The sequence below is a fragment of the Elephantulus edwardii genome, unplaced genomic scaffold (genome assembly GCF_000299155.1).
Source record: "Elephantulus edwardii isolate Elephantulus edwardi_28Jun2011 unplaced genomic scaffold, EleEdw1.0 scaffold00004, whole genome shotgun sequence".
Taxonomy (NCBI): Eukaryota; Metazoa; Chordata; class Mammalia; order Macroscelidea; family Macroscelididae; genus Elephantulus; species Elephantulus edwardii.
Genome location: NW_006399754.1, coordinates 38,011,368 through 38,027,791, shown reverse-complemented (window position 1 = coordinate 38,027,791; position 16,424 = coordinate 38,011,368). Strand labels below are relative to the sequence as shown.

General features: G+C 42.3%; 1 protein-coding gene across 1 annotated transcript in view; it reads right to left on the bottom strand.

Annotated features, from left to right (window-relative positions):
* The window catches only part of NBEA (neurobeachin), a 924,058-nt gene that overhangs the window by 679,549 nt on the left and 228,085 nt on the right, over positions 1-16,424 (bottom strand). Inside the window, exons 17-20 of the mRNA XM_006879639.1 lie at positions 13,859-13,938; positions 12,785-12,847; positions 12,597-12,694; positions 6,901-6,993 (exon numbers count right to left, since the gene is read on the bottom strand). Coding sequence (XP_006879701.1) covers positions 6,901-6,993; positions 12,597-12,694; positions 12,785-12,847; positions 13,859-13,938 — 334 coding nt within the window. The remainder of the gene's footprint in view (positions 1-6,900; positions 6,994-12,596; positions 12,695-12,784; positions 12,848-13,858; positions 13,939-16,424) is intronic.

The following is a 16,424-nucleotide window of genomic DNA, read 5'->3' as shown; positions in this document are numbered from 1 at the left end:
GCCCTCTCACACCCGCGTGTGTCCAGCCCTCTCACACCCGCGTGTGTTCCAGCCCTCTCACACCTGTGTATGTCTGGCCCTCTCACACCTAAGCGTATCCAGCCCTCTCACAGCTGGCCTGTGGCATTCCCTGTTTGGGTGCAGTGGCTTTGTGCTCACAGGATAGCATTTTCCATAAGGCCTCTAACAAAAGGCCCAGTCCCACAGATTCTGTTCACAAAGCAATTATGAGAAAGACTGGCACCTTTAAGACCTAAGCAGCCATCACCATTTGCTTAACCTTTTGATTTTCACAGGCTTTCTGAAAACTTAGATGCAATGTAATCACTATTTACACCTTTTTTTAAAGTACCCTCTACTTTCACCCAAATCACAGATTTACGAGCTTGAAGTAACTTCTCAATACAAACACTTCATTCAATTACCTCTTTCAGGAAACACAATTTCCCCTCCCATGGCAAAAAGAACTTTTTACAATAAGTTCAGAAATTTATGGAAATGTGAAATAAAAGAAATATCTACTCCCATACCAAAAAGTAAAGTATTTAAGTATTAGGATCGTCTAGATGAGTTGCCCTGGACACAAGTGTGAATGTGAGAAATCATATCAATGCAGCACACAGCCCTCTAGGCAAAATATTCTGAGAGATTATTGTTGCTCAGAGTTTGCCACAGGTTTGGAACTAGCTCATAGCTGGGCCTCTAGTGGGTTTTCAGGACCAGTAAATGACACGGGAGGAGACGACTCATCTTTGTCCCATGGAGCCACTGATGGATTCAAACGACATGCCTTTAGATTGACAGTACAGCTCCTTACGACCAGGCCACCAGAGTTCCCACCACACATCTTTAGCTATAAAATCCAACATGTTTTCCCTGTCTTTAAATATAATTGATATGCAAATGGAGCATAACTAAATAATTCACTCATGACTTTTGGCCATTTACGTTGCTTCCAAAGCTGTCAGTTTAGTATCTTTGACATAAAACAGTTGGGAGTCCCTACAACAAACAGGACGCCATTCTAAAAATTCCATTGTGAAACTGGTTGTGAAAAAAGTAAAATGGCTCATTTAAAAACTATTCATCATTATTGCATGTTGTTATTGTTGTTGTTGTCATGTGCCGTCGAGTTGTCTGTGACTCACAGCGACCCTATGTACAACAGCCCTAAACGCTGTCCTGTGCCAATCGCACTGCCTCTGACACACCCATCCCGATTACCCCAGTCACTGAATCAGTCCACCTCATAGAGGACCTTCCCCTCCTGTGCTGTCCCTTCACCCTCCCAAGCATGATGTCCCTCTTTAAGGACCCGTCCCTCCTTACAACATGTCCAAAGTATGTCAGATGAAGCCCCAGAATCCTTGCCTCCAAGGAGCAGCCTGGTTTAACCCTCTCCAGGATGAGTCTGTTTGTTTTCTTGGCAGTCCATGGTATTTTCAGTACTCTTCTCCAGCACCACAGCTCAAAGGCGTCAATTCTCCTTCTATCCTCCTTGGTCATTGTCCAACTCTCTGATGCATAACAAGTGATTGCAAAGACCATGGCCTGTATCAGGCGCACCTTAGTCTCCAGAGAGACACTGTTGCTCCTGAGTACCTTTGAGAGGTCCCTAACAGCAGACTTTCCCATCGCGATACGCTTTTTGATTTCCTGACTGCTGGTACCAAGAGTGTTGACAGTGGAGCCGAGCAAACTGAAGCTGTGAACAATCTCAGTCTCTTCTTTATCCATCCTGATGCTGCCAATTGGTCCAGTGGTGAGAATCTTTTGTCTTCTTGACATTGAGCCTCAGTCCATACTGAAGGCTGCAGTCCTTGACCCTCTGCAGCAAGTGCATGAGGTCCTCCTCAGTTTCAGCAAGCAGGGTTGTGTCATCTGCATAACACAGACTGTTAATAGATCTTCCACCAATCCTTACGCCACACTTCTCCTCATAGAGCCCAGCCTCCCAGATAATCTGCTCTGCATACATGTTGAAAAGGTATGGAGATAGGACACATCCCTGGCGTACGCCCTTCCCAATTTTGAACCATGCAGTGTTACCCTGCTCTGTTCTGACAACTGCCTCTTGGTCCAAGTATAGGTTTCGCATTAGCACGATCAAGTGTTATGGGATTCCCAGTCTTCTCATCGTCAGCCACAGTTTGTTATGATCCACACAGTCAAATGCCTTTGCATACTATCTCTATATATCTAATCATTATTTGTCTTTGAAGTTTATCACGAAATTGGTAACATAAATTACATACGGCATCATTTTTTTGTTACCTCTTCCTAACTGGGGAGCTCAGGCAGCAGACATGCAGGGGTTACATGCTAACCCAAGGCTGGAACCCAACAGCACCTCCTCAGGAGACAGACCAAATGCTCCTGTGCACCTGACAGCCCTGGAGACCATGGGAATGGCAGTGAGGACTCAGTTCCAACTCCAGAGCAGAGAGTGAGCTTGGAGACTAAGCAATAAAGTCCTAAAGAAACCAAAACTGAAGGTCCCACGGCGGGTCCCTATCCCTCTACCACAGGGCAAGGCCCGCCTCCCACAGTGGTTCCCTGTCTCTCTCCTACAGGGCAAGTCCACTTAGCATAGAGGGTATCTATCCCACCAGGACAGGGCAAACCTGGCCTACCTGGATTTTTGTTTGCAAGAAAGTCTGGTATGTTTTCTGACCACTTCCAGCACCTCAGAAGAGACACTTTTGTCACCATCTTTTTCAATGGTGGTCAACTCTCTCCTGCTGATTCTAAGAACACCATTCACTCATTCAGTCCCCTCACCCTGTGGTTGGTTCTGATGCACAGTGACCCTCCTCCATCCAGGAGATGGCCCATCACGGATAGGAAGAGTCACTGACGGGCTGAAACACCTCTGGTTAGCAGCATATGATAGAGACTCCATTACAAGCACTCCCACAGCATTATAAACGTCATGTTTCATCAAATAACTGGCAAACACTGCCCACAATTTGAGGCGGTTTTGTAATTTTAAAGTTTTACTCTTTGATACACAGAGTTTTTTTAATTTCTTGAATAAAATCTATTTGGCTTTTTTAAATCTTAATTTGAAGATAATTTTATGAAGACCCTCTCCATAGTATAATGGTTATTTGATTGTGCTTATGCGAAACCTACACTCAAACCAGGGAGCAGTCCACAAAACAGAGCAAGGAAACACTGCATGTTCAGTATCAGGAAAGAAATGCATCAGGGATGTGTCCTGTCTCCATATCTTTTCAATCTATATGCAGAACAGAGCATTTGGGAGATTGGACTTTATTAGGAGGGAAGTGCATCAAAATTGGAGGAAGATTCATCAACAATCTACATTACACAGATGAGACAACCTTGCTTGCTGAAACTGACAAGGACTTGAAGTGCTTGCTGCAGAAGATCAAGGACTGTAGTCTTCATTATGGATTGAAGCCCAACATCATGAAGAAGACATAAGATTCTCACCACTGGGCAACTGGTAACACTACAACAGAGGGAGAAGAGATTGAGGTTGTTAATAATTATAGCTTGCTTGGCTCCACAATCAAAACTCTTGGCACCAGTAGTCAGGAAATCAAAAGACAAATTGCACTGGGGAAATGTGCTGTCAGGGACCTCTCCAGAGTACTGAGAAGCAAAGGACTAAGGTGTACCTGATCCAGGCATAGTCTTTTCAATTACTCGTTTTGCATCAGAGAGCTGGACAATGACTAAGGATGACAGAAGAAGAACTGATGCCTTTAAGTTGAGGTGCTGGATAAGAGTCTTGAACACACCACAGATTGCCAAGAAAACAGGTCTGTCTTGGAGAGGGTGAAACCAAGTGTATTTTTGGAGACTAGGATTCTGAAGCTCCATCTCATACACTTTGGGCACGTGGTCAGGAGAGACCTGTCCTTGGTGAAAGACATCATGCTCAGAAAGGTAAAATAGCAGAGCAGGAGAGAAAGTCCCTGGATGAGATGGACTGATACAGTAACTGCAGCAATGGCCATAGGTGTGTTAGAGTCAGTGACTCTGGCTTAGAATAGGGCTGGCTTCAGAGCTGTTCTACCAAAGGTCACTATAAGTAGCAGGTGACTGGATGGCACATAACAAAAACAACAACAACAACAACATGGGTAGTAATGTTACCTGGGTCTTTTCTTACTTTAGTCACTTCTTTCTAGTTGTAGGAAGCCTGCCACTATTATTATGAAGGCATGCAGTTTGAATCCACCAGCTGCTCTGCAGAAGGACGGACGTCCTCTCATGTGACTTACTCATTCTGAATACCTGCCACAGTCAGCTCTGGGCTGGTTTTGATTTGAGGCACACAACAAAGACATCTACTATTCTAAATCTCCCTAATTTATCCTTCTGATCTCACCCCACATAAATTGTAAAAGAAATCTATGGAAAGATATAAAAACCAAAAGAAAACAAACACTTTCTGAAGAATAACACAGCGTCAGGATCACAAGAAGACTCCTCAGAAATCATTATGCAGCTGACACAGCCTTGCTGGCTCAAAGTGAGGAGGCCATAAATCGCTTGCTACAGAAGATCAGACAGCATTCGGTCATTTAGTGACTGGGGTAATCGGGATGGGTGTGTCAGAGGCGGTGCGGTTGGCGCAGGATAGAGCAGGGTTTAGGGCTGTTGTGCATAGGGTCGCTATGAGGCGGAAACGACTCGACGGCACATAACAACAACAACACAGAAGATCAAAGATTACAGCCCTCAATGTGCACCACATCTCAAGAAAACAGACATCCTCATCACTTGGTCAACAGGCAACATCATGATAGTTGGGAGAAAAAGCTGAATTGTCAATTCTATAATCTTACTTGGATTCATAATCAACATCCTTGACGAACAGCCAAGAAATGAAAAGATGGATTGCAATGGGATAATCTGTTCTTTTTAAATGCACAGAAGAACAGGAATAATTAAAAAAGACAACCAAATACCTGTCCCCATCAAGCCATGTCTGACCCAGCCACCCTGCGGGACTGAATACAATATGCAGATGGCAGACAGCCGGGACACACATTCCACCTAAGCAGGATGCAGGCTTCTGAGTCTCCAAGTTCTGCAGTGCCAGACTCTGCTCTCTCGGGCTCCGTCTACAACACAACTCATGTGTGTCAGGCATGGCTTGTCTGGGGGATTCTTGTGAGGCACTGAATAGTTTTCCAGTACCAGTGTGACTCAGAAGGATCCTTCCACCTGCCATGGCACATTCGTGTCAATTATTTCAATGAAAGGCCTGGCTTCTGGACCTCAATGTGCCCCTTTCACGTCCAGCAAGGTGCCTTCCAGACTCTCATGAAATGTGCTATCTGACTCTGCTCCTCATTTCCCAGTCTCCCTTTTCCTTTGTCTTTCTCAGCCATTAACCTTTCTTGGAGCTTTAAGCAGGTGTCAGTCCTGTTTTGGAAGGCAAGTGTGCGAGCTATCAGGTTAATGAATGGATTCCCAAGAGACGTTAGTTGATAGTCTTTGTTGTGTTATTTAAGGGACACTGGTGGCGTGATACCTCGTGAGCTGGACTGCTAAAAAAAAGGTGTGAAGTTCACGCCCATCAGCCACTTCTCAGTAAACAGACGGGCAGCCTGCTCCTGTGAAGTATGGCAGCCCTGGACACTTGATGGGGGGGCTTCAAGAGTCACAGTCAACTCCACGGCAGTGGGTTTGGTTTGGAGGCATAATAGTGAGTTACAGGCTGATCTGATAATCAAAAAGTTATCATTTCCCCTCCACCAGCCAGTCTGCAGGGAAAAGATGAGGCATATGATATTCCCAGAAAAATATGCAGTCTTGAAAATTTGGCAGAGGGTCGCCCTGAGCTGACAACAACTGTACAACAGTTGGTTTGCTGAAAGGGAGAGGAAAGACTTAAACAACGATACTTACACAAAAATTTGCTAATTTAAAATTTTCATTCTTTTTATGTTTCCAGGTTTTTCTGTATCATCAGAAAAAATTCTCTCTTAATCATTTTAAGAGACTGCATCCAGGTCTATATGCTTTTAAATACATTATGCAATTTTCTTTTAAATACTTTAAATGGGCATCCTGATCGCTCACTGCTAAGACTGCATCCCTTTCTGCACACAAGAGCACACAACACCCTCAGTAGGCGTGTCCCTACTCCATGTGAACGACTCCTCTGTTGCTGTATCTCTATTTCTTTCTCTTCTGTACTTGCCAAACTCATTTTCTCGATAAACCAGCTGTGTAGCTCTCATCAGCACTGGCAACAGACTTGGTTAACGTAATCAGCACACAGCACTGAGCAGTGTGAGAGTCTGAGCCCTCACTGGCAGCAGCCCTTCCCTAGGGGGCATGCCTTTCCCAGAGGAAGTCTGGGCAGGGAGCAGAGCCACTGAAGTACAACCTCCCATCGCTTCTCGGCCTTTTGGCTAAGATCAAGCGAAGTACAACCTCCTCACCAGCAATGGCTTCCCAGTGTAAAAGAACTAGTCAAAGTTCTTTCTAAGATCTCCAAACCATACATGAAATCAACACTCTTCATAGGGAAAGAAGAAAACAAACAAGATAAAATGCTGATTCAGAAGATGATCAAAGACCAGTTCCTTGCGATCCTCCAACATGCGAGACATTCCTGAGTCAGGGAGAGAATCTGTGAGAATCCACAGTTGTGTATATTTTGTTATAAAGTGTTTTATTACATTTCTAAAAGGAATATTATTTTCTGTTTCAGGTAGTAAACAGATTTTGTTTCATACTCTACCTTTAAATTTTGTTTTATCAAGAATTACAACTGATACCACAAAAAGCTATCATTTTCCATTCTTAAGAGTATTCCGGTCAAATTTCCTGTTAAGTTAGACACAAGAGAAGTAAAAGCACACTTTTAGCAGCTGTTCATACTATTCTTTATGAAAAATAATAACTTACTTGTGACCTAAATGCTTCAGAAAGTATCCCAGAACCTTCAGAGCTTGAACCCAAATACTTTCACTTTTAGAAGCCAATAATTTGTAGATCACTCTAAAACAAAAATATAAAAATGTAGTATTTTAACCTTTCAAGTACATACTAATATTTAAAACCTAAATAGGTATGCTTTACAAATAAATTATAATTATATAAAATATCAAATATCTTAGAACATTTCTTTATAAAAATGGAAAATGAGCATGTTTTAGTCATTTTTTAAAACTCAATCTTCTACCATATAGTCCTAAGGGCAACCATGCCAGCCGTTTTAAGTGCTGCCTTCCTAAATACTGAACCCAATTTTTAGTTTTAAAATACGCACACTTTACAGTTCTACTTCCCTGAACAGCGACTCCCCCAATTGGACCTCTTGGCATTTCTAGATGGTGCACAGGTTGGTGTGTGCCTAATTATGTCCCTTCTGTGAGAAATGGCTCTTCAATTAAGGCAAGATTTAAAACAAGAACTAGTATAACCATGTTTGGTTTCTGTTCAGAGAGTCTGAGAAAGCTAGTCTGGTATTAAAAATAAGAATGAACTTACCATACAGAAAGCAACAGAGAAAGGAAACTGGTTTCTGACTGGTTTCCAGTACTGAGTTTTGACCCTAATGATATTATAGCAAACACACTGTTGGGTTTTCACTTAAATCTGTTGGAGTTATAGTATACTACAGAGAACACGTCCACCATCTATATCAGCCACTTCATGAATAGGGCCACATTTGTTATCATATTAATAGGTACTGCAGACATTTTATTCCACTGATTGTACTTTTTAAGAAGGAAGTAGTTCTCCATATGGTAGAAGAAGCAATGACCTTGTTTTTTTTACAACAAAATCTACAATTCTGAAAGGTTCTTACTGTGGTGGCAAAGGCAGCTCTATAAAATTAGAATGGCTTTTCTTGTACTGAATTTTTTTATAAAAGAATAAAATGGCAAAGGTGTATCTCAAAACTGATGTAATGTAGGCTGAAGAAAATGGAAAAGTATCATTTTCCTATCATTTTAGTTACAAAAAAAAATCATCATTCTACACTATTAAAAAAGAAAATAAGACTGTTGATCAAAAAATAATTGATGTTTTCTATTATTTTTTCCTTTTCACACTAAGAAGGTGATTATGAGAATAGATGAACAAGGGAAAATAGTTTCCTTGGAAAAGAGTAATTTTTTTCCAAAACCCCTAACTTCACCATGTATGTTTACACTGAAATTCCATTTCAAAATTCACAAGGGATCAGGATTAATAATGAAAACACCATATGAATAGGAAAGCGATACATGTAAAAAAAGTCAGAAATCCGTAATAAAGACTCTTCAAGAGCAGACTTAATCTAGAGACTCGAAGGAAAACATTACAGGCCTGAAGTGTAGTTCTTCTAGAGACAAAATCAGAAGCTCCCAAGGAGGCCCAATGCTCCAAAAGACATTCTAGTATCTTAAGATTTCAGCTCAGGCCAAGATAAAGTCTGACTTCACTAGGAAATTTGAAAATGCCTACAGAAACACACATGCACTGTACTTTCTTTCATAATCACAAAAAAATCTATTCTTGCAAAACAGGATGCAAAGTGATAAAGCAGCAGAAGGAAACGTTTTGAGAACTCAGTGGATATTGTGATGTGAGAAACTCTCTCTCACTGCCACGGCAGAGTGATGCTCTACTCCGAGCAGCTGGTGTCTATGAGCGGCCAGAGCCACGTGCCCTTAGCGGGAGGAGCACAACTCCCTGGGGAGTTGCCACCAGAGCTCCCTTGAAGTAAGAGAGGAATCCAAATTCTCCCACGCAGGTCCATGCCATCCAGTGAAAAAATGGGCTGAACCAAGACTGAGAGTTGTCTATTCTTTTCTTAAATATACAAATATAAAGGCATCGAATTCTTGAGTTTCTCAGTATAGTATTTTGGCATGATAAAAAAAAAATCTCATTAAAGGAAATTAAAATATGAGAATGAAAAGGTTTCTTTTACTGTTGTCCAATTTAATATAAAAAATACAATTAGTTGAAATCTCTCAATTTTTAAAAATCTTATTTAATTTTTTTTACAACATATAACAAATGAGTCTGTCTTGGAAGTAGTACAACGAGGGTGCCGATATCCCACCTTATCAGGAGGGACCAGTCCTTGGAAAAAGACATCATGTTTGGACCGCTGGAGGGCCAGAGAAAGAGACCAGTTTTAAACCAGATGGACAGACACAGTGACCACCCAATGGCCTGAGCACAATGGACAAGCAGGTCCTAAGGATACACAAGGTCACCTGTTGTTCAGTTACTATGAATCACAGACAACCCAATGGAACCTAACAACATCCACGTGTTTTCCTCCTAATCAACTGTTACCCTTTAATGTCGATCCTCAAAAGAATCCAAAAGCGGAGCAATGTTTAAATGCTCACTGTGGGGCAGCATCTTGTTACTGCTTTTAGCCGCCATCAAAGTGGTCCCTGACTCATGACAACTTCAGATCCAACATAACTCCACGCTACCTGGCCTTGATGAGCGCTGACTTGGGCCCCTGGGATCCATGCGATTGTATGAGCTTGTTTTTGGAAGGGGAGCTCCAGACATTTCTTCCCCCAGTGAGACCTGTTTTCAGGACCACAGCATAGACAAGCCTCCGCTGACAGGTGGTATGCACACAAGTGCTCTGCTGGGAATCAAACCACAGTCCCAATCGAGGAGGTGAGAATTCTCCCCTCAGCTAGGAAGCGGTGAAGTGCCTGCCCTGCTGACAAAAAGCTAGGAGGCCGGGATCCACCAGCTGCTCTGTGAGGGGACAGGGGAACTTCTCCCTCGTGATTATGGCCGGAGGGTTGGCTATGAGTCAGTTCCAACGCTGTACCAGACAACAACAACACAGGCTATCAAATGCTGTCATTACTGTCAAGCTTTCTTCACATGCTGGAAGCCTATTTCCCCCCCTTTTAACCAATAAGAAAACAATTTAGCTTCTCCACATTTAGTTGAGGTAGAAAAATTGAACTAGCAAAGAAAAACTCACTTTCTCTTTTTTGCAATTATTTTAACTATCTGGCATGTTCAGTTCAGGGGCAACCAGGAAGCACCAAGGGTTTTTTTATCAACTGTGTCAAAGTAGCCCTGGTGACACGGTGGCTAACTAACTGCTCCTTTGCTCATCGAACGGTGAATAGTTTTAACCCACCAGCTGCTCGACAGCAGGAAGATGAGGCATTCCAACTGCCTGAAGGTCACAGCCTCTGAATTTCCAGGGTCCTGGAGGGTAGCTGGGTCAGAAGTGGCTTGATGGCAAAAAGTGTGTTTTGCTCGTCTTTTTTAATTAATCCTGTTCTTCTATGCGTTTAAAAAGAATATTTCAATCTAAAATATCTAACAAATACATTTTCCTTCTTAAGACTGTAAAAATGTCAAAATAATTGACAATCATATATCTGGAATTCAGAGTATTAACCTCTTAAATTCTAGATTTTACACAAGGATCATGAGGAATTTTGATTGACTAATTTAGGTGATGAATTACTATAATACACACAGCAGGCTGTCGTTAGGTACCATGGAGGTACCTATTGTTGTTGTTGACTGCCTTCGAGTTGGCCATGATTCATAGCAACCCTCTGAACAAAAGGCCTAAAGCCCCTCTACAACTATCAACATTTCTCAAAGTTCAGAGTTTCTGAGGCATATTGTTTAGGAAGTGGAAGCCACTCCTGCTTCCAAATGGAGGTACCTATAATTGCAGATCTAAACCTTGTCCTGTCCGGCACCATCCTCAGAGCTCTGACGTACTCAGTAGCATCGCCACAGGCACTGTGTCAGTCCATCTTGTCGGGGGCTTCCTCTCTTTCTCTGACTTCTAACTTTCCCAACATGATGGCCCTTCCCAAAGCCTGGCGCCTCTTGACAACACAGCTCACATCTGTGAGAGGAGTCTCGCCTTGACTCTAACAAGGACGCCGGCTGCACTTCCTCCAAAGAACTGCCTGTTCATCCTCTTGGCGGTCTGTAAGATACGCAGTGCTCTTCTCCAACACTACAGCTAAAAGCCACCCATTCTTTTTACGTCATTCTATTCACTAATGCAGGTTCTTGTTGTTATTAACTCCCATTGTGACGCCACACAGTTCTTCATACAGCTAATCTTCCCAAATCATCTGCGCAGCATGCAGACTGAACAGACAGTAAGGCGGGACACAGCCTCAATGCATACGGGTTTTCATTTTAAAGCATGTGGTACTCCTTTGCTCTGTTTGGATCACAGCTTCTTAGTCTAGGGAAAGGTTCTGCTTGAGCACAGTCAAATGTCTTTGCTCTCCCATTCTTCTCAATGGGAGCCGTATTTACTATGATGCACAGTCAAACGGCATTGCATAGTCAACAGAACACAGAGAAGCATCCTCCTGTATTCTCTTCTTTCCAGCAAGATCCGTCTGACATCAGTAATGATATTCTTTGTGCCTCAGCAGCTTCTGAATCCAGCCTGACATAGCAGAACAGTATTTTAACTATTCAGCTTAAACACTAACCATTCAATTTAACTATGATTTTTTTTAAAAACGTATTGTATTATGAAAGGCAACCATTCAAAATGGACAGTATTTGATCAAGCCAGCTCAGGATAAAAAAGCTCACTGCCTTGAAATCTAGAGTGCATCACAGCTCCCCCTCCAGTGAGTTTCAGAGCTGCTGACGGTTCTGAACCAGCAAAGAGGCACAGTTTTCAGGTCTGCACTATATCTCTCCACAGACTACACACCATCATGGTTGGTGTTGGTGGTGTTGATTGCTGTGGAGTCGAGCACGGCTCCTAGCGACTCCATGAATAAAAGGCCTGAAGCCCTTCTATAACTACCATCATTTATCAAAGTTCAAAGAGTTTCCAGAGGCATGTTGTTTATGAACAATGGTCTTCTTCAAATGAGAGAGCCCACAGACTCAAAGGTCATGTCTCAAATTACATTTCACTGTATTATAAAAATTGATACGCCACTTCCAACTAGAGGCGCCCATGTGAAATAGGTACTGTATTAAGGAGATATGACTGAGGTGGGATTGTGAGGTGCCAGAGTCGAGATGGCTCTCAGGAACCCAACGAACAGTCTGTGAGAGGGTCATCGATGGGCTGGTTCTGACACCACAGCACACAAAGAGAAGTCTGAGTTAGTGGAATAAACAGGAAATTAAGATTCGGACATTTACAACTATATATTACAAAATAAGAGAGTTTAGAAAATATCAGTAACTGTCAAAGGATTTTATTGGCGCTCATTTAACATGACCAGTGTCATCAGTGAGTAACCCTGACAGACAGGAAAGATTTCTGCTTCTGATCAGTGAAGCACCAGTGCTCTCTGAGTAGTGCAGCTAAAATCCATTCTGTGAAGATTAAGAAGAGACTAGTTACTCTAAGGGAGGGATTCTTTTCTTGTTTTTTCATCTATTTAAAATGTTCCTAGTTACGTTGTCATTTCTATCTCCACTTCCTTATTCCTAAGATCAAATTTCTATGCATGTTGTCAGTTTCTCTGTATACACAGCACTAATATTCCTCCCATTTATTTCAAGTGTAAGATATTATTGTATTTCTTAAAAGTTTTACAATACAGCCCACCACAGAAAACAAAACCTATTCAGCCAGCTGTCCAGTAACACTACTGCCATAGACATACCTGATTCCATTTCTCTGATCAAATGCTGGTATCATAGAGGCTGGGTGTTCTGACATTAAAGCCACGAGTAACTGTAACACATCATGAATATTTTCATCCTGGATAATAAAGATCATCAGTATTTGTTTAGCCAACATTTTATTCAAAACTTTAAAAAATTACAACGGAAACCTAGGAACACTGCTTACCTCATGCATTGTAAGAAGGTAATTTAATATACTTTGAAGTTCATCTTCCTTGACCCCTCGGTCCTAATGTGAGAAAAAGCAGTCTAAAACAAACTTCACTAAGGAATGACACCTCAATTATTTTAGCAGATAATAAATAAAACTTAAAATCAGTCATGTTTTAATTAAAATCTCACCATTTCATAGATTTTTTTTCAAGTTAAATAAGTAAATATTTAGAAATTGTATCTATTTTTAAATTTCTGCCATTTTGTATTAACAGTACAATTTTCCATACAACCACTTAGTCTTCACTTAAAATAGCCCAAATCAGTGTAAGACTTTACAACCTCAATTTTGCTTTTATGTCCTTTTGTCTTGATCTTAATCTTTCTCAAAAAGGAACAGAAAGCATTTTCTAGAATAAAATGTTTATGTGAAATTGAAAGGCTTATGATTTCCCATCCATTAATAAACATGCCCATTTAAAAAACATTTAATATTAGCTTAACAAAACTACTGCTAAGACTTATGAAATTCTGAAAGCAGTCTATGAATAAAAATCGCTATTGCTGTTAACTGTTATCTAGTAGATCCGAACCTATGGCAAGCCCATGTTCACCGACTGAGCAGGCCCCCAGAACTAAGGCTTAAAGGAGCACGCCCCCAGGCCTCTCCTCCAAAGGGCCACTTTTTTTTTTTTTTTTTAATTTAGGTTGTTTATTTTTCATTTCAATGAACATCTACAGAGATTTTGGAATTCCATTCATTCATTGTTGCACCCTTCTCCCCGCACAAACCTCTCCCCCCCATTTGCTGCTCTCCTTGAAAAGCAAAAGAAAAACTCCCTCATTGGTACACAATCCCCCCCCCGCACCTTCCCAAACCCCCCCACCCCCAAATATAATCCACTCTGCAACCCTCATTGCATACTCCTATGCAAAGGGCCACTTTTTAAGGCTAGTAGCTGAGCATTTAACTTATTTTCACGACCCAGGAAGTTACTGCTAATATGTTAACAACCATTTTAAATTATGGTAAGAAAATGTTTGATTATCTAACATTGTTTCTCCAAATTATATGAGATTTTTTTACCTTTAGTATGAGCTGTTTCAGAAAAAGTAGCATAAATGCCCGCAATGATATAATTTCTTTTTGGGACGGACGTGGACCATCTAGAATAGAACAGAAAGAAAAAAGCAAAAAAAAAATTCCAATAAAGTTAAATAAGCTTGGTGCCAGTATGGGGAGTTATTTCTTACAAGTATTGGCATTATAAAGAATTCTTTATAATTAACCAAGAATTATATTTTTGTAATTTATCATTTCTGTTATGGTATCAATGAATCAAATCAAACCAATGACGCAGAGTCAAATCGGAGCCCCGGAACCCTGCCGGCCAGAGCAGGATGGCCTGCAGGCTTGGGAGCTGTCCACATGAGGGAAGCAGCCTCTGCCTGTTCCGTGTGGTCGGTGAACCACAGGGACCTGGCTTACAGAGCATTAGCAATTTCAAATTACCCACTGTCAGAATAAAACAAAAATACATCACTTACACTGTATTACTATTTTGTAAAGAATATCTAGACATCAACTGATCACATGCGTAGACTTTGATACTAATTTCACAGTTCCCCTTAAAGTGAAGCCTTCCCAATACTTATTTCATCATCTTTAGCTGTACTGTGAGCACTGTGAATTAATGGGATTTGGGGCTTGATATCATTTGGGATCAGTGCGTAAGTTATTTCCAGGGCCTGGGATGCTAAAGAACACCTCCCCATGTGAGTCAATACTAACTGACCTTCACCTTGTAAGTCCTCTCTTCTTGTTAACAGGGTGTAGGGAGTAGGGAATACATTTCAGTTACCATTCAGTGAAACAGCCAAATTACTTGCAAATTGATTTTAAAAGTTAAAAGATGTGTTCTTCCATGTTCCTATTCCTTTCTTTAAAAAAAAATTCTGTGCTTCCCCGCCTTCTGTCTCCTTGAAGTGCTGGGGCCAAAAAGGCCCTGGCCCCAACGGAGCAGCTGAGTCTGGCAGGGCTGCCTGTCAGGGATGAGGTCAGACCTAAAGAACCGCGTGGGCAGAAAGGCCCATTCAGAGTCAGGGTGGACGGCATGGTCAGAGCCAAGGCAGGCACGAGAGCATGCACAGGAGATGTACGGGCGCCGCTGCTACAGGCTGCATGGAGAAAACGAAGCCCACGGAGCAGGGGAGGAAAAACAATGGAATCCAATCTCTTCTCACTATGGAAGAAGAAAGCCGTCATGTAGAAAAGAGAGCTGACGGCCAGGAGGATCGCCCATGAGACTGGACTAAGATGAGTCATCAGTGTGCCCTCATATGTAAATCTGTGTCCATTCATCCTCTATGAGAAATAACAAGACTGGCTGAACGCAGACCTATGATCCGTAAGGTCTGCACGTGGGAAAGCTGCCCTCCTCAGCTCACGAGCCACGGTACTCTTGGGTGCCAGGTCCCAGTGCACAGCTCTCTGGAGGAAGGACTGCCTATGGGGGCCAAGCCAGGCCGTCGGGTGGCTCTGTTCATGTACACGTCTGCATCTCCAGGGCTTCACCTGCACACTGCGGGAACCTCACTAGGAGAAGCTATTCCTTGGAGAAAGACATCATACTTGTAAAGGTGGAGGGACAGTGAAGAAGAGGCAGACCCCCAACCAGGTGGACAGACACAGTGACTGTAGCAATGGGCTGGAGTATGTCAGAGACGTGAGGATGGCACAGGATCAGACAGGGTTCACAGCCATTGGGCATAGGGTACTATGTTGGACTTGACCTGACGGCATCTAACAACAATTAGTCCTACGCAGGGAGGACCCTGGAAGGAGGGGCTCGGCATCCCCTTCACAGGGCCTGGGTGGGTCTGGAAGACCCTTTCTGTACTCAACCTGGCTACTTCTGTGCTGGACTTTCCCCTCCCCCTGTTCTGGTTTAGGACCCGTCAAAGCACAGGAGGTCTTCATTGTTGTTTCAGTGGTGAGAATGAGCTTTCCAGGCCCCATTTCAGGCACACCTCATGCTAACACCTGGGGGCCCAGAGTCAAGCCAGGATTCTGGAGAAGTTGCTGATTATAGTACTAGGGAACGGGGAATGCAAGACGAGCTGAGAACATCTTGTATCAGACACAAGGACAAAACATGAAAAAGGACTGTGAAAAGTGCACAGGGACCTGAAGGGGACTGTCTCTGGGTGAAATCCAGGACAAATGGAGCATCAAAATAAATATAGGGAAGGCCTGGGTCGAGCAAGGGCAGCCTCCAGTCAGAGCCAGCATCACCTTTCTGTTAGAAACTCTCATTGCCTCTATACAGGGAAAGATCAGGGCAGGCAAAGGCAGGTTCCAGTCAGACCCAACATCACCTTTCTATGTTAGAAAGTCTCAGTCACGCAACATGACCTGAAACTGTTTCTGCACTACGATGACAGAGATCCTACCATCCTCCAAGCCAAAAATATCCTTCACAAAATAATCCTTCCATAATGCATTACAAAAAAAGTGTGCCAATTACTAATAAGGCACACCAAATAAAAAAAAAAAAAGCTAGGAGTCCATAATGGCAGTTTAAAGCTGCAAATAAATACAGCAAATGAAAAAAAAAATCCATAAACAATCTTAATTGTATATAAATACACTA